The sequence below is a fragment of the Lotus japonicus genome, chromosome 3, assembly GCF_012489685.1.
Source record: "Lotus japonicus ecotype B-129 chromosome 3, LjGifu_v1.2".
NCBI classification, from domain to species: Eukaryota; Viridiplantae; Streptophyta; class Magnoliopsida; order Fabales; family Fabaceae; genus Lotus; species Lotus japonicus.
The window spans coordinates 9491988-9515675 of record NC_080043.1 but is presented as its reverse complement, the minus strand read 5'-3'; the positions used below and the strand labels follow the sequence as shown (position 1 = coordinate 9515675).

Here is a 23688-nt window from a genome sequence, read left to right as displayed (position 1 = left end):
GATGGAGGAGAGAGGGGCAGTGTGGTAAATTATGTTACTAAAACCCCTTTCCCCATGTTTTGAAACTGAATCTTATTTTTAAACTAAGGGTAATAAAAGTAATTTTGTTTTATAATCCCTCCCCTCTCCTTATGAACCAAACTAGAATAGGAGTGTAAGTTTTTGCTGAACGAATTGAAGGAAATAGAAGCCAATGTGGTTGATGGAATATGGCTGAAACAGGACATGCAATGGTAAAATTGGTCAGGCCAGGATGGAGTGTTGTTTTAGAGTGTACCCCCCGCTCTTAAAACAATGGACAATATAGAGCATCCACTTGTAACCAAATGAGACGTGTTCAAATGCAACCTTATGTTTTTATTCTTGCATTGATTGGTACTCCAAATATTTGTAAATAACAAACTTTAAATCAAATATTCACACTCCCCTGGAGCATATATATCATATATGCATGAGATGCATCCAGCTTGTTAATCATAAATTAAGTGCTTAAAAGTCCAAAGAAAGGATTTGTCATTGCAGAGTTTAAGACAAAACCAGCTGAATTTAGTAGTTCCATGTCAACTTTTTCATGAGGAAGATACAAGCTACTCAACGTGTCCTAAGTCTCTTCTTGGAATGTAATAGAAATTAAACGGCCCACTACTACTGGCCCAACAATGCAAATGAGACTTCCCTTAACTAACTACTGCATTTCCTATTTGTTAACTTAGCCACTTTTTCCCTTCTTCTTGGTGGACCTTTTTCCTTTTGTTGTCTGTACGAATCCATCCATCCATCCAAGTGGGCTTCTTGCTTTCCCTTTGGGCCTTTTTGTTGCAGCTGAATCAGGTCCAGTAACGCTACCACAATATCAAAACATGGTGCATAAGGTGCCTTTAACGTGGTTTTAAAAAAAAACAACTCTGCTAGGGTTATAAAATTTCCAGCGCCGTTTCTCCCCTTGGGGGGCTTCTCCTCCATTAGGGAGGTTCCTTTCCTGCATGTTAGGTGTTTTTCTCTCCCACAATAGGTGGGTTTCTTCCACATTAGGTGGATCTTCTACCCAAATAAGTGGGTTTCCTTTTGTTTATGGTTTGGTTACCCTCTTTTACGGCCTCCACCTCCTCCGCCGTCGCCTCCACCTTGGTCGTTCTCTTCGCCCCCATCGACCTCAGTGAGTTGGGTCGCAGATATAGTGTTGAGACGGTGCGTCCTGTGTCTCGCCGCCGCTGTTGCTGTGTACGCCCCTGCAACCCGTGTTGGAGGCCTTCTGCCTGGTCTTAGGCTAGTCCTGGGTTGAAAAGGGGAGGGCTTTAGTTGTTCTGATCTGTTGGTAGCCTCACCGTGCCACTGAGCCACCGCCGTCGCCGTATCTTAGTCGCGATCTGCTCTGCTCCGGCCACCACCATCCCTTTTTCCCTCTGTTCTGGTTGTTTCTGGGCTGATCTGCAGGTTCCCCTCTCTCCTTGGTGCTAGTGCCACCGGCTTGACTCCTCTTGGTGCCGTTGAAGCCGCTTGTGTGCTTCCTTGAAGGCCTTACTGATTGCATCTCCGGCAGAGTCGGGTAGATTGCAAATTGAAGCAGTTGTTTTAAAAAGAAAAGTTATTCTACTGCTTGGAAAGCCAAGCTTTTCACTGGTTTCTAAGATTTAGGGTGCTTGTATGATTTTTCCTTGTTAGTTGTTCACTTGTATCAGCATGAGTGAGCATGCTTTAGTCCTCAATTGCTTATTTGTTCATGCATTGCAGAATCACTGCTTGGGATTTTAGTCCCACTGATGTAAGTTTCACTGTTGTAAGCGCCGTTGGGTAATCTTTGAATACCAATCTAAGCTCTATTGACAAAAAAAAAAAAAAACATGGTGCATTAATAACTTAAAAACGTCTTTAAGATTGAAGGAGGGCCTCATCTCCTTAGGGAAAGACTCCCAATTGTGGTTTCCAGATCTGGAGAAGCCCAGCTATTATTGCATTGACTGACTTTACACAGCTCCACTACGGTTGCAGTTTGTCTTCACGTGAAATGCATTAACTGTTTTTCATCTTTTAAAAACCTTCACGTGTTTTTGTCTATTGCTTGTGGCTTCCAAGATTCCAATTGCTGAACTGGCCTTGATTTGTTTAGTCTATCTTTATGGCCTTGTATGGTTCAGTTTCTTTGTTGTATTTGCTTGGGCCTTGGCCCGTTTAAATCAATGAATTTGATTATTGACAAAAAAAAATTAACTTAAAGACCTTATCCTTAAGATCGTTGACTATGCTCAAATTAAGGTAATATATTAAGTTTCATTTTCTTATTCTTGCAGGTGGTGGTAGATTTCTGCCGAAAAATTACAATGCAAAATTATTTACTACTTCATCCGAAATGCAGAATTTTTAGTCACCTTTTGGAAATGGTTTCAACTTTGAAGAACAGAAGGGAAATATGAGGAAGAAGCATGTAATTTATAAAACTATAATATTATTAATATAAACTTCTGCATGTAATTTATAGAAATATAACATAAATTTATACATGTGTCTTTACCTACCAACTTAAGCTTATAGAATAGCTGGTTCTCAATGATATTCAACCACGACACATTGTCATTTCTCTTATCCCACAACATAACCTTTATACAAGTTCGTTGATGAATTTTTTGCTACTAAATGTAAACGTGTTTTTCTTCCACGATAACTCTTATTCATATTGAAATTGTATATTTTTTGTATAATAACTCAGAGAATGAGCTGATCCTTATCAACATCAATCTTAGTCCTACTAGTGGCTAAGAAGGGTCGGCCTAGAATGAGAGGAATATTTGCATCCTCCTCTATGTCCAACACCACAAAATCCAGGGGAACACATACTTGTCCACCTTCACCATCACATCCTCAACAATCCCATAAGATGTTTTCAGGGATCTATCCGCCATTTGTAAGGAGAGCATAGTCAGGGTGACATCTCCTAAGTTCAGCCTTCTAAACATGCTAAGCGGCATCAAGTTGATGCTTGCTCCCAAATCACACAATGCTTCAACCTCCGACAATCCTTCGATCTCCACCGGAATAGTGAAACTTCCGGGGTCTCTCCTTGACATTTTTCTTTGCAAGATAACGCTGCATTCCTCGGTCAACATTACCGTCTCATCAACTTCCTTCAACCTCATTCTCTTACTCAAGATGTCCTTGATGAACTTAGCATAGATAGGCACTTTCTCCAAAGCATCATAAAAAAGGGATATTGATATGGAGTTTCAAAGTTTTTGAAGGTTTTTTAGAAACTCCACATCAATATTCTGTTTTCTGAAGCAAATGCAAATCTATGCTAACTTCATGAAGATATCTTGAGTAAAAGAAGGAAGTTGAGTGAGGTTGAAGAAACTATTATGATGACTGGGGACTGTAGTGTCATTTTGCAAAGGAAGATGCCTAGGAAAAGAAGAGATCCTGCGAGTTTTACTATCCTAGTGGAGATTGAGGGGTTGTCTGTTGTTGAAGCTTTGTGCGACTTATGAGCGAGTCTTAATTTGATGTCGCTTAGCATGTTTATGAGGTTGAATTTAGGAGAGATTACCCCCCCAACTTTGATATCTTTGCAGATAGATCCCTAAAAACACCTTATGGAATCATTGAGGATGTGATAGTGAAGGTAGATAAGTTTGTGTTCCCGGTTGATTTTGTTAAACTAGATATGGAAGAAGATTCAAAGGTTCCTCTTATTTTGGGGAGACCCTTTTTAGCTACTGGAGAAGCTGAAATTAAAGTGACAAAGGGTACTCTCACTTTGAAGGTATGTGACGATGAAGTCCTCTTTAACATTTTTGACTCTTTGAAACACCAAGCTGTTGAAGATGTTTTTCGGTGTGAGGTGGTGGATGAGCTGGTGTGCAAAGAGTTCATGAGGATCTCTATGAAGGACCCCTTGGAGATGGTGATCACGGTGATCTCATTCTAAGGTGCTGTTTTAGGTGCTGTTTTAGGTGCTGCATTGAGGGTCTATCTTGCTATCTGTTATCCAGAGCTGGTTTACTTTTGTTTACATTCTTAGCTTGAATAGGTGTTGTTTTGTATTTCTTTCTCTTTCTTCCTCTTTGTATATGAGTTAGCACCCCTTGTGCTCATCAATATATTGCTTTGTTTATCAAAAAAAAATAGAGGGGTTAGACTTGGAGGACCAAGACCTTAAAAGTGAATTGGATATTTTGTACCATGAGGTAAGTGGTACTCTTGTTGGTTTTAATTTATCGAACCTCAGGGAATTGGAATGAAAATTCAGTTTAAACTTCAAGTAAGGTGTGGGATTCTTGCTACATTTGGGATTTGGCTATGTAGAAACAAAATCATCTTCAAGGATGGGGTGAAGGATGCTGAAAGAGTTTGGGAATTAGCACAGTTAAGAGATTGGAATTGGTTCAGAGGTAAGAGTAAGAAGTTTAGTGCGACTGGATCTCTAATCCAAGGAGTTGTTTGGAATACTTTTGATCTGGGCTCTTTTCTGGTTTTCGATAGTTTTCTCTGGTTCTTGGCTTGCTGCCAGAACAAAACTGTGTTACTTTGGCCTTAATCATGTGATTCCTCACAAGATGGATAGTGCTTTTTTCTCTTTGTGTTGCTTGTACAATTAGGTGTTGGGTGTTATTGTTTGTGTGGGTTGTGCCTTGCTCGTCCCCTGTTTTTGCTCTTTGTGCAGGGTTTTTTTTTCTTTTGTATATGGATTGAAATACTCCTAATATTTCTTATTTATTCAATTTTGACTTACCAGAAAAAAAACTGTTGGTGTGTTGCTTTTATTTTGAAATTTATGTATTCATGTTCTGCATAGGTAGATAAAGGCTTTTTGTGTTACAAACTTTTTATTCTGCACTCTGATCCTTGCGTCCAAACGCGCACACACTCACAAATCTTACACATAAACTTGTAGAATGAAGGTAAGGAACTTGATCTAAATTTTATCCAATTAATTAGTGATCAAATCACCATTTATTTTTTGAGAAGCTTCTTTTGCTTTAGTTAGTACTCAATACATGCAAATACAATATAAGATTTTTATCATAACTAATAAAATATAATCTTCTGCTTGCTACCAAAACCTTATCTATAGCGAATAATTCGATATATTTCTATAATATGTTTAGATTTTTGGCCTACATGATAATAATTTATTGGAGATTTAACAGTGCCATAATCAACATGTTTTAGGACTAGGAGACAAGCACAGTAATTGGACTCTTCACATAATGTTTGCCATCTGACCACACAAGTGATGATGAAATTGCACTACCTATTCTCAATCCTCCTCCAGAAACAGTAACAATAAAATATTTTCTCTCATGCAATGACTTGAACCTCAGGCTCCACCGTGATGTTCATTTTCAGATTCGGCAAGACGGTAGCCTTATAGGTCAAGTTGTGAGGAAAGCCAACATTCATCACTGTTCTATTAACCTTGATAATGTAAGGCTCCAAAGGCTTAACATTTACCGTTATTGCAGGGTAGTTTAAATCCTTGACCAAGCTCCTATGGTGTTCTCCAGAACAACTCGGTGAATGAGCTCCAACAATAATCTTAAGTTTCTTAGCACTATAACCATAGTTGCAAAGCATATTGACATAGTCTTTCATGGTAATGTCATATACAAGGCCAGGGTCAATAGCTTTTACTGGATTGACATTCCCAGCTCCATAAGAGAACTCACCGGTCATATTATAATTCCCATTCAAGGGCTCCGCTGTGGTCATTATTGCTGATTTGATCGCGGCCGGCGACCAATCTGGGTGAAATGATTTCACATACGCGGCGACTCCGGACACATGAGGGCATGCCATTGATGTACCATACAGTACATTGTAATTGACCTTTCTCTTATCACTTGAATAAAATGAGGGTGACTCTAAAGGTGACCATGCAGCCAAGATATCGACCCCGGGAGCCCTCACATCCGGTTTCATAATCTCCGAAATCAAGGGATTCGGTCCGCGGGAGGAGAAGCTAGCAACCTTAGGAGCGCTATGAGCTTCGAAAGTCTCGCTTTTCAATATCTCAGCTTCAGGATTGTTTGTTGAATTTGTGTAGTTCTAGATAATAGCATAGTCTTTTGGATTGAGGTTCAGTGAAGGGAAATAAGTCACCTTAGAGCAATCATTGTCAGGGTTTCCTAAATCCGTGGTGATTGAACCAACTGCACCTTTTTCATAAGCCGCTTCATCTCTCAACAAACCTTCGCATAAAACCAGCTTTCCCTTCACGATCTCGCTTCCTGGACATTGACACAAGTCAGAATATCCTCTGCACCTTTCATCAATTGCATTCCGCTTTGCAATAGGAAACTTTGTCCCATTTGAAACGACGGCATTCACAGACCTTCCAATCAATGTCATCCCATTCCCGAGAACCACCTTCACCACACGTAAAACAGAAAAATTAGAAAGCAAAAATCCAGTATATTAAGTGAAACTAATTACAATAACTAATTAAATAAGAAAATATAAATATTTTTAAAAACGGATATATATATATATATATATATTAATGTATTATATTCTCCCTTCAACCACCTTGTCAATGAACTGTCGGTCTATGGTGCTGGCTGCGACAGTCAACAACCATGGCGCCAAGCTCACAATAGAGCCTGAAGCAGGACCAGAGTTCCCTACACCCTGCACTGTGAGAATCCCTCTCTCCATGGCATGGAAGGAACCGATTGGGATGCTGTCACTCGTAAAGTCATAGGCTTTGTCGCTCGCGACTGAGAGGCTGATAATGTCGACGCCATCAGCAATGGCATCATCGAAAGCTGCTAAAGTACTAGCTTCGTCGCAGCCGTCTATGTAGCAGGCTTTGTATGCAGCGATCCTTGCTGATGGAACAGCACCCCTTGCGGTGCCTTGTGGAATCCGTAAAAGCTTGCACCAATGACGGTGTTTCCGGCTGCCGTTGAGGAAGCGTGGGTTCCGTGACCCAAGACGTCTCTTACAGTGTTGTCATCAGTTGCGGTAGCGTGTGGGGGAGGGCTATAGACCCGCGCCCCAATGATCTTGTTGTTGCAAGTGAAGTTAGCACCACCTTTGCAATGACCCTTCCATTTCGCCGGAATATGACTAACACCTGAAAAACATAAAGAGAAATAAATGATAAAATAATTGTGAGGAAAATGTGAAATATTTTTTTAGGGGATGTAAAAAAAGTAGGAGAAGAGAGAGATACAATTAATGTGTTATATAATATAATTTGGTAAGAACAGTGTGAAATAGAAAAATATGAGATGTAATATATTGTTTTATTTTTAATTGAAAAAAGTGCAATATATAAAATCATACAAGGCTCATAAAAGTGTAATATACTGTTTTATTTTTACTTTGAATATATATTTGTTCATTAATATCATAAAATAATAATCAAAATCTGCTAAGTGATAGTCTAGCTTTACTGGTTTCCTTTTTCTTTGGCTGTTTCTTGGCCTCTGTCTTAGTTTATTTTGTATCATGCTCTGTACTCTTTTCATGAGAATTTCATTCTCATGCTTATCCTTTATATATGATTTTTTCCTTTTTCGAGAAAAAAAATAATAATCAAAATTGAATTACTTTTCTAATAAATAGTCAAACGGAATGGAACGGAAGGAGGGAATATATATTAACACGATTTTATTTTTCTCAAGGGTCTGGACTCTGGAGATCATATGAGTATTAAAACGATTTTATTTTAAACCCAATACATGTAGAAAGTTCATGTGATCATTTTCAATTTTTAATCTTAAATTTTTTGTGAGAAAGAAATTTTTTTATTGACTAATAGAAATTAACTTTAAAAATTAAATAAAAATATTTTTCATATATAATTTTTTTTTGGTGGGGGGCAATGGGTTAGTGTGATAGAAGCATCGAATATTGCAGGTTGGTGTTTTGTTTTGGAAAATTGTATTTTGTTTTAATATATATGCAGGTAGGATTTGGTGCTGTCTCAAGTCATTGGTGCATAATGATGGAGAAGATGGGTCTTGGCTTGTGCTAATGTTGCGGCGGGTAAAATAGGGGGGAGGGAATGAAGGATATGTTTAGTGTTTTGGTTTTTGGCTTCTTTTGGCTGATAATGGGTAATTTTGGGGATTAGAGTTGTAAAGGTACTTGCTGAATGTGGTACTCTTTTTTTCTTTACTAAATTTTTATCACATTCAGTTTTTTTCTAGTAAGGTTTTAATGAGGCTCATTCCCAAGTGTGGCTTGCTAAGGTTGGTGGGAGGGAGATTAAGTTTATTTCTTGCTCTCATGAGAGAGTTGCTCTCATGGTACTTTTTCACATTCAATAAATTCTTTTTGCTGCCAACTTTTTTTTCTTCATATTTTTAAATATCAATTACAGGTATGAACCAACTTTTTAAGTGTAATTAAGTCAAATAAAAAAAAACATTAAATATAATTGAAAAGCTTATTACCTTGGTCGGTGAAACTATCTGATTCTGGTCAGATTCCGGTGTCAATGACCCCGATCACCAAATCACTCTCATTTTTCTGTTGTCTTTTAATTGATTCTGAGAACCCTAAGAAGTCCCATGACCTCGTCGTTTGAATCTGAAGAGTTTTGCTCAGAAAAACTGAAACAACACCATCCATGCCAGCAATCATTTCTTTCTGTTTTTCACTAAGCCTCGCTGCAAAACCATTGAAGCTCTTCTTGTAGCTTCTAACATGGTGCTTTGTCACATCGCTTCCACCCACAACCTGTTGCAACATGCTGACGTGGTGAGAGGTTGGGGAATAATTAGAAGAATCTATCTGAACAGGAAGTGAACCCATGTATACGAAGTAAAGTTTATGATCTCCATCGTCATTGCTAGCATCACAAAAAAATGGATTTGTGGGGGCAAGAACGAAGGATAATAAGAAGATGAGAAGAAAACTGTGTTTGGCCATTGCTAAGGAATTGTGTGATGGTGGTGTGGGAGGTTAATGGAGTATCAATTTATCATTGTTGTTATATATTATATACACACACACGTATAAAAGAGGTCAAATTTGTAATGTGAGCAAAAAAAATATGTAGTTAATTTTTTACTTTTGAAAAATTATTATTTAATATTTATTTTATTTTCCTTTTATTGTATTAATTAATTACTTTATTTTTTATTTTTATTAATTATTTAAATATGTTTTTAGTTATGTATTTAGATGTGTTTTTTTTCTTACACACTTTTTTGGTTTTGTTCCCAAAGTATTTTAATTCCATTGTCTGGTTTTTTTTATAAGCATTTCATTGTCTGGTAGTCTGGATGTGTTTTCTCCCCGTACTACCATTTTTTCTAACAAAAAATAATTAAGACTTTTTCTATACTTTTTTTCCTTTGACTTTGCATTAATGAAAATACTAATTATTTATTGATGACTCTTTATATTATGAAAAATTATTAACTTGTAATTATAATACTTCTCATACATATAAATTAAATATTAATTTATTTTCCTATTTACTAAAAAGAAAAAAATTAAATATCAATATGTAAATTAGTTGTCAAATTAAAGGACAATCAGAGGAAAATTTTCAAAATTGATAACATATTATATTCAGCAAATATGTTAATTTTTAAAATTAATTAATAACATTACCATTGAAAATAACTACTTTACTGAAAATGTTTTTTTAAATTTCTTAAATAACAGTATATGTTATTTACTATTAATTTAAATATTTGTGTAGAAATTTTTTGTAAACACATTTTGTAATAATATGAAATTTTAAATTGTTAAATATAAATATTTTCACATGAGGGGATCATATTATTTTTATTAAATATTATAATTAGTTAGTGTATTAGTAATTATGAATCATTGCAAAAAAAATTCAATATATATGTAAAGGATCACATATATATTAAAGCAAAATTTATTTAAACTTAAAAAGTATGAGAACGACTTTCTTCTAGAGATATTTACAAAGGATCACATAAGATCCACACTAAGTCATCCCTACCACAACTTTTGTTGGTTAAATAATCAGCAAAGAAAGGTATTGCCCTCACTCAAGACACGCACCACCTCCAATAAGCTTCGACACAACAAGATCGCCTACAATTTATCTGTAATGTGACATATGCGAACTGCAAATGGTTCAGAAATAGCATCTCCCCCATGCAAACACCACACATAGAAAGACCTTCTAACAACTTATTGAGCATCAGTGACATCCCGTTTGCATGTAATTTAACAAAAAATGTGAAAGAGGATCATTTTGCCTCAACCTTTTCTGAATGCCAATAAAAAAACTCTATAGGTGATATATTTGCTTTTAATGAAAGGATTGTTGTTGACACACAGGTTTGCATCCATTTCGCCCCAAACTCTATCTCTTGTAGGACATTAAAAAGAAGCCCTTACTCCACCTTATCAAAAGGCTTTGCAAAATCTAGTTTTAGCAAAAAAAAAAAAAAAAAAACTCCATTCCCTCTCTTGAATGTATCTTCTACCTCATTAGTAATCAAAACACAATCTGCAAGTTGACGACCTTTAATGAAGGCAAATTGATTTTCCGATAACAATCCTTGGAGAACTGCACTCAGCCCGTTTTCTAGTACCTTGACCAAGAGCTTATAGATGCTTCCAATTAGGCTGATGGCCCATAATCAAATGTAGAAGCTTTTTTATTCCCTTTTGGTATAAGCATGATAAAGGGAGTTAGATCAAAAGACAATTGCTACATGTGGACTTCTCAAATTGCCTCTCACCCAGCACAGTGTTTGATTACAAAAGAAGATGAAGTCAAGAACTGACACTAGAAGCTTGTTCATCTGAATCTCAAGAGCACGAAGAGAATCATATTTGAAGAAGCTATTAGAGGTATACATAAGCTGGAAATTGAAGAAGACAAAGTTTGTGATGAATGTCAGATTGGAAAACAAGTCAAGATGTCCCACCAGAAGCTTCAACATCTGACAACATTAAAGGTTCTTGAGTTGCTTCACATGGATCTTATGGGCCTCATGCAAATGGAAAGCTTATGTGGAAAAAGGTATGTATTTGTATGTGTTGATGATTACTCACGCTTTAATTGTTGGATTTTATCCAGGAAAAGTCAGATACCTTTGGAGCATTCAGAGATATATGCCTTCCTATTCAAAGAGAAAAGTGTAGGGTTATTGTCAATATAAGGAGTGATCATGGCAAAGAATTTGAGAATAGCAAATTTGCAGAGTGCTCATCTGAAGGAATTACACATCAATTCTCAGCTCCTATTACTCCTCAGCAGAATGGAGTGGTCGAAAAGAAAAATAGAACTCTTCAAGAATCAGCAAGAGTCATGGGACATGCCAAAAGTATTCCTTATCACTTTTGGGCAGAAGCCATTAATACTGTTTGCCACATTCACAACCGTGTAACCATACGCTCAGGCAGCACATCAACACAATATGAACTCTGGAAAGGTAAGAAGCCCAGAGTGAAGTACTTTCACATCTTTGGGAGAAAATGTTGCATTTTGGCCGATCATGAGAAAAGGAGAAAGTTGGACCCTAAGAGTGATGAAGGGATATTTCTTGATTACTCTGACAACAACAGAGCATACTGAGTATATAACTCACACACCAAAGTGATGTTGGAATCTATAAATGTTGTAGTGGATGATGATCCTCAGGAAATGAAGGAGTGTATAGATGATGAAGATGAGATTCCATGTCAAAATTCTGATGTCCCAGCTGATGTGCAGGACATGTCGTTGCTCACTGAGTCAGAAAATGTTGATGATGAACCATCCATAGTTTCAAAATGACCATCAATCAGGGTTCAGAAAATGCATCCTAAGGAAAACATCGTTGGAAATCTAAATGAAGGAGTCACCGCAAGATCTAGAGATATAGTTTCAAATGCTTGCTTCTTCTCTAAGGTGGAACCCAAAAATTGTAAAGAGGCTCTAACTGGTGAATACTGGATAGAGGCTATGCAAGAAGAATTAGGGCAGTTCAAGATGAATGAAGTCTGGGAACTTGTACCTATACCTGATGATGTAAATGTCATTGGAACTAAGTGGATCTTCAAAATCAAATTTGATGAAAGTGGAATTGTAACAAGGAACAAAGCTCGCTTAGCTTCTCAAGGATACACCCAAATAGAAGGAGTAGATTATGATGAGACCTTTGTTCCTGTAGCTCACCTTGAATCAATCAGATTGTTACTATGAGTAGCTTGTTTGCTCAAGTTCAGATTGTATTAGATGGATGTGAAGAATGTTTTCTTGAATGACTACCTGAATGAAGAAGTTTATGTGAAGCAACCAAAGTTTATTGGGATAATTTAGTCTCAATTTTCTGTTGTAATTGCTTTAATAGAATTGTTTGGGAGCATTAGATGGAACGTATATACTAGTGACTATATCTGTAGCTGATAGTGCAAGATATCGAACAAGGAAATGACATCTTGCTACAAATGTGTTAGGAGTTTGTACGCGAGATATGAAATTTGCATATGTCTTGTCTGGATGGGAAGGGTCAGCTGCTGGCTCAAGGGTATTGCGAGATGCTATTAGTAGGCCTAATGGCTTGAAAATACCTGTTGGTATGTGACAAATTCTATTAATAAACTTTATTTTCAAACTAGTAATTGAACTTACAATGACAAGTTTATCGGTCTAATAGGTTGCTATTACCTTGTTGATGCTGGATACACAAATGGGGAAGGATTCCTTGCCCCTTACCGGGGAAGAAGATACCATTTGCAAGAGTGGTCAAACAGTCATCAATCACCTCAAAATCGAGAAGAATTTTTCAATCTTAAGCATGCCAGTGCTAGAAATGTTGTTGAGCGATGTTTTGGCTTACTCAAAAAAAGATGGGCAATTCTAAGGAGTCCTTCATTTTATCAATTAAAACACAAAATCGAGTTATATTAGCATGTTGTTTACTTCATAATTTTATTAGGACTTGCATGTCTTTTGATCCTGAAGAGCATACTCCACTTGCGGGTGATTCAATACCTATAGGGGAGGATGCAAACAATGTAATTGGAGTAGTTTAGCCAAGCAACCAATGGACTCAATGGAGGGATGAATTGGCAACTCAAATGTTTGTCGAGTGGCATGCTAATAGAAATATGGCTTGATTTTTTTTTTTCTTGATTTGATGTAATACAAAACTGAATTGTATTGTGTTTATTTTAGAGTTATATTAAGCATTGACTTAAATATTTTACTTGAATGAATATTTCATATTTATGTGCTTGATTTTAATAACAATTTCAAAGTTTTTGATTAACTTAGCTATGGAGAATGAACCAAATGGTGATCCAATGAAGAGTCATAGCTGGACTTTGATAGAAGAGGAGAATCTTATGAATATTTTACAAGAATTGGTTGTTGAAACAACCAAATGGAAAATTTAAAGCATGAACACATGAGACAATTGTCCAAAGAATGAGAGCTAGAATGCAAGGTATTGCCATTACTTCTAAATATGTGGCGAATAAGTTGAAACGGTGGAACGCAAAATATGTTGCAGTGTTTGACATGATAAATACAAGTGGATTTGGATGGGACGAGGCTAGGAAATGTGTTATAGTTGATAGCCCAGAAGTGTTGCAACAATATTTAGCGGTATGCGTTTATGTTTTAGTATCTATATTATTTAGTAAATCATAATTCTATTATTTTTTTAACTTTATTTTTCCTTTATATTTTAGCATCACCCGAGAGCTCAAAATGTTGTCAACAAACCTTATCCTGAGTTTGAGAAGATGCAAATCATATTTGGAAAGGATCGTGCTGATGGTCACATTGCTGAGTCATTTGTTGATGCTATGGAAAATACTCAACAGGAAAATGATTTAGGCAATGGGGCCACTCAAGAAGAGAGTGAGATTCCTATTAACTCACATCCACCTGTTAGTGCTCCAGGATCATCCTCAGTGTCTCGAGCTTCAAAAAAACGTGCTAGAGAAAATGATAGATTAATAGCATGTGTTGAAGCTTTTGCTACAAGTGTTGCAAAGGCAAATAATAATATGACAATGGTGGCTCAACGCTTTGCACCTCCAAACCAAGAGCATGACTTGGTTGCAGATGAACTCAAAAAGATGAACTTAACTCGTGTTGATCGTATTGAAGCAACCATTAAGATAGCAAAATGTCCTACACTTGCAGGGTTGTTTCTCAAGATGGATGGAGAAGACAGAGATGAATTCGTTAATAACATTCTCAAGGATTCCAACTAGATGCTATGAAGGAAGTCAGTTATGGATTTGGTTATGTTTTTTGGGTGCAAACATTATTACGGTGTTTTGATTTACTTCTTATTAAAACTTTTATTTTATTTTGGTGACATTAGAACAATATCTATTGTTATGATACTTTTGATGAATTGAAATTTCACTTCAAATAGTTTTTTTTAGTATCCAACAAGTAGCAAAAAGAGCCAACATTCACCATGTATCTGTGTTATTAGAATGGTTTCAAAACATCTCAAGCTTTGTAGGTATGTGGATGAAATTAAGCTAGAACAATGTTTTAAGAAATTTATTGACATCACGCAGATAATGATTGTAATTTATAAGTTTATTTATATATTTTTTGCTTATATTTTAATCTAAAATAATTTTTTGCAATGATTTTTTAAATTATATATGATAAGGGTATATGTGTAATTAATTGTATGGTTATGTTCTGTTTCACGTGCACCAAACACTGAACAGAACATAATTGTCCTGTTCTGTGCTGTGTTTACCAAACACACTGCACAGAACATTATTGTCCTGTTTCGTTCCGTCCCGTTCCGTTCCGTTCTGTCCTGTTCCGCTGCCAAACGCTACCTATGTTTTTATTCTTGCATTGATTGGTACTCCATATATTTGTAAATAACAAACTTTAAGTCAAATATTCACACTCCCCTGGAGCATATATATCATATATGCATGAGATGCATCCAGCTTGTTAATCATAAATTAAGTGCTTAAAAGTCCAAAGAAAGGATTTGTCATTGCAGAGTTTAAGACAAAACCAGCTGAATTTAGTAGTTCCATGTCAACTTTTTCATGAGGAAGATACAAGAAGTCACCCGTTCTCTCGAAACCACAGAGCTCGAGAAACTCTACACCTCCATATAAACTTCCAATTCTATCCTGTTAAAAAAATATAGAAAACAAATTAAAACCGATAAAAAATATTCAGGGCCATGTAAATATGTTACACTCTTGAATCTTGATCCTACTTGTTGAACCCTGGTATGAGCATATTGTGTTTTTGTAGATAGAGATGCACACTGGATTTGGTTGAAATGCTAAAACAGTTCCAGCATGAGGTGAAGCAAATACTAAATAGAAAAGGTATAAGCCAACAAAAAAAAAACACTTGTGTAATGCATATTGAACCTATCTTATCTGAACATATTTCCTAATCTTTATGGGAAACAAAATGACTCTAATGCTGAACAGTGAATCCTTCAATGTCTTACCCGGACTAATGGGTTGCTCAGTCGGATCTTCCTGTACTTTTCTTCCTTGGGATTCTTGGCAACATTTCTAACATACACTAGAAGTGTTTCAAAGGCCCTTCTGACTCTGGTATGCTCATCCTGTGAAGAATTTAAAATTTGATAAAATAAACATTTAAAGAGAAAAGGGTAAGGCTATGCATGATGCATCCAATCTCCAAAAAAAAAATTACAATTGTTTTGAATTTTTACTTTTTGGAATTGTATATATTTTTGGAATCCCCCATTACAGGAATAGAACTAAGCCTTATTGCATTGTATTTGCATAAGATTCCTCTTATTCTTAAGCTAGTCCCATAAAGGACTTAGTTGATCCATGATTAATGTTTTAACTTACGTTTCCTTTTTGTGTGTATCAAGAGGTCATTAGTTTCGGGAGATATATCATTCAATTCGGGTTCTTTTTCTATTGATTCTTTTGGGTGAATTAAGCTTTCAGGACGCATACACTAGTCATTAATGGTCATGTATTATTATCAAATGTACTTATAAAACTTAAACAAAGATCACTAGGCAGAGTGAGGTTCTAATGTAGTAATTGCCCAAATTTCTGTGTTGGATGAAAGACTAATACAATACTTAAAAGGAAAAAAGGTAAAAGTGTTTAACCTGGTGGGCACGCTTTAGAGACCTCAAACACTCTCTCAAGTGCTCAACTTTTACAGTTGGATAAACAGGCTTCGAATTTGGATTCTGCAATTTTCATTACAAATGTCTGAAAGTTAGATGATTTATTTTATGCAGGCAAACAGTAAAAAGGAAAAAAAAGGAATCTGAAAAAAGAAATATATATTAGTCATCAGATTAGGAAATACTAAGAACTATCAAGTCATTTAAAAAAAACAGATCTTAATCATACCTTGTCTTGCTTTACTGCAACAGCAGATGATGTCACAGTTGCTTGATTTACTAAAGGCAATCCAAGTCTGGACCTTCTATTCAACTGCAAGGATATACATAAATGGAGCCAATGTCATTATTTATACTACATTGTTACTAGCTGTTTTGTATTGTATATTATTTAAAAAATACAATAATTAGAATAATTGAAACTCATTGTAGTAATGACTATCAGCATATGTATTTTCCTCCGCTGTGTAATTGAGACACATGGATGCACCATATTAGATGAATATTGGCCTTAACCAGATGTTCAAATAATCAATTCTGAAGGTATATCTAGAACAATGAATGTTACTAGAGCTTTTTCATCTTGTCACAGAATATACATAACAAGGATGATTTCATAATAGGTGCAATTAGGATGAAAACCTTCTGGAAGTTTTCTAGAGATTAATTCTTCCAATGTACACAAAAGGCTTCGAGTAGACTATTCCAATGAGAAATCATAATTCTTCAAACATTCGAAATTGAATTATGATGGAAGACAGCAGCAGAAACTTCAAATAATTATGAAATTGAACTTTGTCAAACACCATACAGTAGAGAAACAGTAGAGAACCAAACTCTTATAACCAATATTTAAAAAATTAGTTCTATACCTTATCTTGCTCTAATTTTTGGAGAATGTTTTCCCGAGCTCGTTTCTCTTCTTCTTTTTCTGCTTTTCTCAAGGATAAATTCCTGACAATTGGATAGGACCTAATGTAATTTGGTATACTTAACTTATTTCCTTAGAGAAATAGGAAAGGAGCAACTACTGAACACCAACATACCGTTTTCTTTCATTTTCTTCAGCAATTCGCTTCGCTTCAAGGAGTTTCTTACCTGCTTGAATCCTCTCCTACAGTCATAGCAATATAAATATTATAGAATAAATCAACACTGACATGTTCAAGGGCTAACTGCTAAAGATTATAAATAAAATTATTAAATTAATGTACCTTCTCCCTTTCTCTCTCCTTTATTTTTTCTTCATTCTCACTCCTCTTAAGCTCTTGTTTCCTGCAACAGTGAAAATAAAAACTAACCAGGAGAAATGGGGAAGCAATTGTTGGAAACTTCCCATGATCATATCATATTAAAGCATTACTCCAGATACATATTATCTATAGTTATTAAGGATCCATAGTTTGATAATGTCAACTATCAACTCTTACAAAGAACAAAAAAATCTAACAACTGCTATGAGAATTGCGAGATAGGCTGCAAAACCTTAAATTCTGTGCTTTGATTCTCATTTGTTCTGTGGTGGGGAATGTCTGAGAGGATCCGATGTCAATGTCTATATCTACCTGTTGAAAAGAGTGTGAACCAAGGCTTTAAATTGAAGTTTTGATTGTGATTGTGGTGTTGTGATTACCAAAATTACAGAGATTTTGGAAGATGTGTATGTGGTTGTTTGGTTTATTGTGATGTCTTAAAACCTTTTCATAGAAATTTCCTAGCTTTCTTTTACCTAGTTTGTAAATGTGAATCTTATTGCTAATAAGCAATGTTAGCCCTCTCCTTTATTGGAAAGAACCAGGAATCCTAAATTTATAATCCATGATATGGATCCATTTCAAGCATCAAAGCAATGATGAAACTTTCCTGATAAAGCATGTATCCAAACTATTTCCCTGACTAATCAACTGATCCATGCATGTTATTTTCCTAACATACTCCCACATTCCATGTTCACCAACATCAACTTCAAATATCATCTCACTTATAAACTTCCCCTCGTGTTTGCTTTAAATTGTTTACCGTTTTCCATGTGCCATATTGATATTATCTAATTTCCGATTTCCAACTTGTTTGAGGGGTAGCTAGTAAACTGAATAATATTTCCTCAACAGGAAACCAGCAACCTCAAAGAAAGTTATTTGCAGAAACAAGTACAGGCAGCTTATGATACCAGAGCCAGTTTGTTTAAGCTTTAATAATAAATCTGAGGTCATTTTCTGTGAAACTTATAACTTACATCAATTTTTTACCCTCTGAACCCTGGTTCTAAATGTAATTTAATTTTAGGCTCTGGCATCTTCCTTTATTAATGAAATTTTATAGCACATCCTGGCATATGATATCACACCCTAATCATTTCTGGATGCATGAGAAGAGGAGACCAATGTGCATCTGGTGAGAAATTAAATAATTACCCTAAAGAAAGCTGGGATATGATATCATACCAATGGTATCTCATCAATATCAGGGTCATTCTCATGATCAATCGTCCAATTTATAGCATCCTCTAAGCTGACATTACCTGGTAAAGCAAAACATCTATATTTAAGGAAAAGGAAATGTATTTGGACAGCAAAAGATCAAAGCCAAAGAGCATGTGTGAAAACTATAATGTGCAAGAAGCACACTTCAGGATTGACAAGAAAAAAATTTATATTTTCATAAACCATAGAGGACTATTGCTCATATCAGGAATTATTATTTTCCAGTCACAATTTTTCTATGAAGCACATGATTTTATTTCTCTAATAAAGTTTTATCTACCACATGACAAGAACTTGTTATATTGAAATGAATTTACATTACATGATACAAATATGTACTGTTATGTGCATTTGAACATTGGAAGATTGAATTTAAAACTATAAAACTAAATCTCCCTATACATTTGAACTATGTATTTAAAACTCTATGATAACTCGTACCAGAAGGTATCTGGAGCCCAGAAACTATGACAGCTTCTGGAATTTGCTGAAATGCATGAAAACCACTTTGAACAGAAATGCATTTATGCATGTGAAATCCTCTATATATTTGATTTTGATTTAATAGTATTTCATTTTTTATGACAGTTTTAGACGTGTCAAGATAAGGGGGTTTTGAAGCAATAAACGGTCAAGTCAGATTACAAAGAAGAATTTAATGAGTCATAATAAGAACCCTTTGTTCTATTTAAACTCGCCATTAAGAAACCTTTAAAACTATCTGCTAGAGTCCTAATGTTGTATGCAAAGGTGAAGGATTATTTCAACAGAATTCTCTTATTTTCTATATTCATTTGGACTAAGACAGACATGAATGAACTAAATCAAATTACAGTTGTAAGAAATCTAATGAAGAAACTACAAAGCTGGATATCATGTCATCTTTAATCAAGAATTAATGGTTTTCTTAGATATAAGAGCAAGTATTCAATTAAAAAATATAGTACATTGTTGTTATAAATAAGCCTAACATTGATGATCCCCAAGTCTTGCTTTCAATTTTCAGAGGACTTTCCTGAAGAATAAAAGTCATCTGTAAGAAAATAGTAAGTCTTCCCTAATTGATTTTAACAAGGAAAACTTGAAACCGAGGTTAATCAACCAAACTACCGCAAAAAGTGTACACAAGTTTCATGTCTACAGATCTTAATTTAAGTAATAAACCAACTGACCGGAATAATAAAGTGCTCTGGTTGCTCGTGCCTGTGGAAATCCCATTACTTCGAGCTCTTCAAGCAACTTCTCATTCACCTTTGGAACAGCCATTTCAACAATATTAAACTATACTGCAACAAATACAGACAATCAGTCATTCCTTCATGAAAAATCCTATAAGGATTATAATAGGTTGCTTCTCACACTCATATTGACCCCAAGATTAAGTAGCGGTACAAGTTACATTTCATGTATATTGAATGAATAAGCAGGCAACATATTTACTCCTCAGAATATGTTTGTTCAGAGAAAGAGAACACTCAAACCTATAAATGAATTCTTGGATGGGTGTTAAATTACAAAACAGTCACCGTTGCGGTTTTAATTACCAAAATTATGGAAAATTGCAGGCAAACATGGTGTATGCAGCTGCAATTAATTGTGGTTGTGATATGGTTCTGAAAACCATGCCTGGATGGACAATGTTATAACCACATTCTAGTTGCAGACCATAATTTAAAACCATGCCTGGATGGACAATTAACAACTTAATGGAACCACAGTGAAGCAACAACAGAGCCTTCTCATGCTAAAAGCTCTAGCTCTTCTAAAGTGAGAGACTCACTTTACAAGGTAAAGTAAGCTATCATAGTTGTTGATTGAAAAATCAACGGTTGTGATAGTGATCACATACTTGCACACAACAGCACATATATATGTTATTCTTTAAATCTCAACCATTGATTTCTCGATCAACATTATCATAGCTAACTTTACGTTCTAAAGTGACTCCCTCATTTCAGAGGAGGTAAATCTCATGCTAAGATAGTTTGGATATATGGAATAAAGGAGGCCATCTAAATTTACCCATTTGGAGTAGTATAATTTTCAATGAACTAGAACTTGTGAAAGAAAAATAGTAGATGAAGGATATATAGAATCCTTAATGGGGAAGATTTTTTCTTGCTTAACTCTCCTTTGTGAAATTCAGTATATAAAATGAAAATAAAATGTGGCATGAAAGTTTCAAATTTAAAATACCAGTTTTCAAGTGGCAGGGGATGGTGAAATAAACGGTAGATGAGGAAGCTCTGAAATGCTGGATATAAATCTGTTTACCACTCTTCCAGTGACTTGATGGAAGAGGATTCCTCTAGTGATGCCAGCAATCGGAGAATGTGAGAAGCCTATACCCAAATTCTGGGTTTTTCTGATTTTCTTCTTAATACTTTCTTTTGCCTTCAACATTCTCATTCCGATTCTTTGCCTTGGCTTTTGGTTTGCTTGTTTGCTATGAGAAGAACTTTGTGCCATGCACTCTTTTGAATTAATCTTTATTCTTTACACTTTTAGAGACATATAGGAATTAGTGAAAGAAATGAGTGATATAATATCTGATTTTGATAGAATTAATAGAGATATGTAAAGAAAAAACTAGGTGAAAATGAATTGTAGGGGAAGTGGGGTATCAACATATCATCACTCTCCATTCTTTTTCAAAATAATTAATTAATTAATTTAATTACACTTTTCATCTCCTACTATAGTATTTGGAAGATTTTGGCAAAAATATGATATGTAAAATATTTTTAATGTAAAATAGGAAAATTAAAATTTAGGATTGGAGATTAAATATTTTTTTAAATAAATAACGAAAAAATTAAAGTTTGAGAAACTTATTAAACTTATTGGATAATAATATGCAATACAAAAATAAATTTGAAATTCAAAATTTAAATTGAATTAAATTTTAATTAAAACAAATATATATTTTATGGTGTGACATAATTTAATTAAATTACTATGTAAAATTTGTTTACATTGACGGTGCACGCCCATTTAATTCATATAAAAATTAGAAGAGGAATTTATTAAATTAAAAATTGAGAAATTTATTAGAAAATAATATTCAATAAAATATTGAGGGTGAGGACTTTGTGCCCTGTTAAGGACGTTACATGTAATCAACCTTAGGTAGCGTTTGGTAGACAGGTGGGAAGGGAACGGAACGGGACACATGGGTTCTGTTCTGTGTTTGTCATGTTTTTAAGATGGAACGGAACGGGACAAAAGGCTCCAGAAACGAGACACTTTGGTTCCCTGGAAAAGGGTGGAACAGAAGAGAACGGAACGGAACACTCTCTTAAAACTTTTGCAAGTTCAAAAATACCCCTAATTTATATTTGAAATTTTATATATCTAAACAGTTTAAAATCACTTCTAAATTTGAAAGCACTTTTATATTTGTAGACAAAGTTAAATGAAAGTATACTTTTTCAAAAAATCACTTAAAATAAAATCAATTATTTTTTCAAAAGTAAAATCACTTTTTTTTTATAAAGCAATGATAAACAAGTCAATTAGAATGTGTTTGATTCAACTTATTTTAGAAAAAAAATCACTTTTTAATCAAAATATCACTTTTTTTGTTTGTTTTAACTGAAGCAGAAAACAGATTATTTGAAACAGTTACTTTAGCTTATCATGAAAATCTATGATGATAGATGAGAGGAGATAAAAAAAAGTGATTTTAATTAGAGTAGTCAAACATGAATCAACTTAGTTAAAATAAAATCAATTATTTTTTCAAAAGTAAAATCAGTTTTTGTAAGCAATGATAAACGAGTCAATTAGAGTGCGTTTGATTCAACTTATTTTGGAAAATCACTTTTCAATCAGAAAATCACTTTTAAAATCAAAAAATCACTTTTTTTAACCAAAATATCACTTTTTGTGTTTGTTTCAGTTGAAGCTGTAAACAAATTATTTGAAACAATTACTTTAGATTATCATGAAAATTTATGATGATTGATGAGAGGAGATAAAAAAAAGTGATTTTAATTAGAGTAGTCAAATACGAATCAACTTATTTAAAATAAAATCAATTATTTTTTCAAGAGTAAAATCAGTTTTTTAAGCAATGATAAACGAGTCAATTAGAGTGCGTTTGATTCAACTTATTTTGGAAAATCACTTTTCAATCAAAAAATCACTTTTTGTGTTTGTTTCAGCTGAAGCTGAAAACAGATTATTTGAAACAAACACACTTAAAATAGCTTAAATAAATAATTAGGTTTCTGTTTTTTTCAGTAGCATACTGAAACAACTTAAACAATATATAAGTGATTATTTTAAAGAAATAAGTGATTATTTCATGAAGTAAGCAATAACAAACGGTTTCTATGAATGGTCAATTGAGTTCAATTTGTTTTCATCAATCAAATATTAAACATGCAAGGTTATATATGTGATTAAAATCATAGTTCTGTTCTATTGACTTGAAGTTACCAAACACAACAAACAGAACATTATTGTCCTGTCTCATCCTGTTCTGTCCCGTTCCGTTCTGTCATGTTCCGTTCCGTCACCAAACGCTACCTTAGCCTTGTTATGTATTTATCTTTTTTTTTATATACATTGCGCCCGGTTAGAGGCACAACCCCCTTTCATGCATGTTCACATACTCGTAGATTTTTTTAATTGTTAGTATAGTAGTCACCATTTAGCTTTTCCAATAACTATTTTATTCTCAAGCATGTTATCCACGCCCTTATTTCCCAAGTGCGCTATTTCACATATTTGAATAGATCAATTTCCGGGAATATGATTACAAGAAATGTTATTCATGGATAAAGCTTTTGCCTCCGGCATTTGTAGTGTCCTTGCTTTGCCAGGACGTTCTTGCTTAATTAGTTTGTTTCGTTGTTTCATTTCCATTTGTAACCAAAAAAAAAAGCTTTTGCATTGGCTCTTGATTGTGGGTTCTCAGAGAAGGAAAGGAAGAGAGCGGAGCGGGTTTTGGTTTTTCTAGGTTTTGGAGTTGTGATGGTACTTGAAGCATGATAGCTTTTGTATTGGTTCTAAATTGTGGTTCTTAGTTACTGTTTTATGTGTTTAGCTTATTGTTTTTTCTAGAGAAGGAAAGGAAGAGATGAAATTTGGTTTTTCTGAATTTTAATTTTTTGGTGAAATGATCTTAGGGAGATTTTTTTAGG

General features: G+C 34.6%; 1 protein-coding gene and 2 pseudogenes across 2 annotated transcripts; 1 reads left to right on the top strand and 2 right to left on the bottom strand.

The window, feature by feature from the left end:
- Window positions 1-5165: 5165 nt before the first annotated feature.
- Window positions 5166-8874, bottom strand: LOC130743563 (subtilisin-like protease SBT4.3; annotated as a pseudogene).
- A 4329-nt stretch (window positions 8875-13203) lies between these two features.
- Window positions 13204-14151, top strand: LOC130742836 (uncharacterized; annotated as a pseudogene).
- A 461-nt stretch (window positions 14152-14612) lies between these two features.
- On the bottom strand, window positions 14613-20903 carry LOC130749877 (uncharacterized). 2 transcript variants are annotated; one of them, XM_057603241.1, is made up of 11 exons: window positions 20735-20903; window positions 19711-19819; window positions 18500-18576; window positions 17541-17620; window positions 17270-17330; window positions 17102-17169; window positions 16928-17009; window positions 16285-16368; window positions 16035-16118; window positions 15387-15506; window positions 14613-15054 (listed from the first exon to the last, which is right to left on the bottom strand). In XM_057603241.1, exons 2-11 carry the CDS (start codon window positions 19802-19804, stop codon window positions 14878-14880), a joined length of 927 nt encoding a protein of 308 aa, XP_057459224.1. In that variant the 5' UTR covers window positions 19805-19819; window positions 20735-20903; the 3' UTR covers window positions 14613-14877. The 2 variants fall into 2 exon arrangements, with proteins under 2 accessions (XP_057459224.1, XP_057459223.1); XM_057603240.1 differs by having other exon boundaries at window positions 14614-15054; window positions 19711-19824.
- Window positions 20904-23688: the final 2785 nt, after the last annotated feature.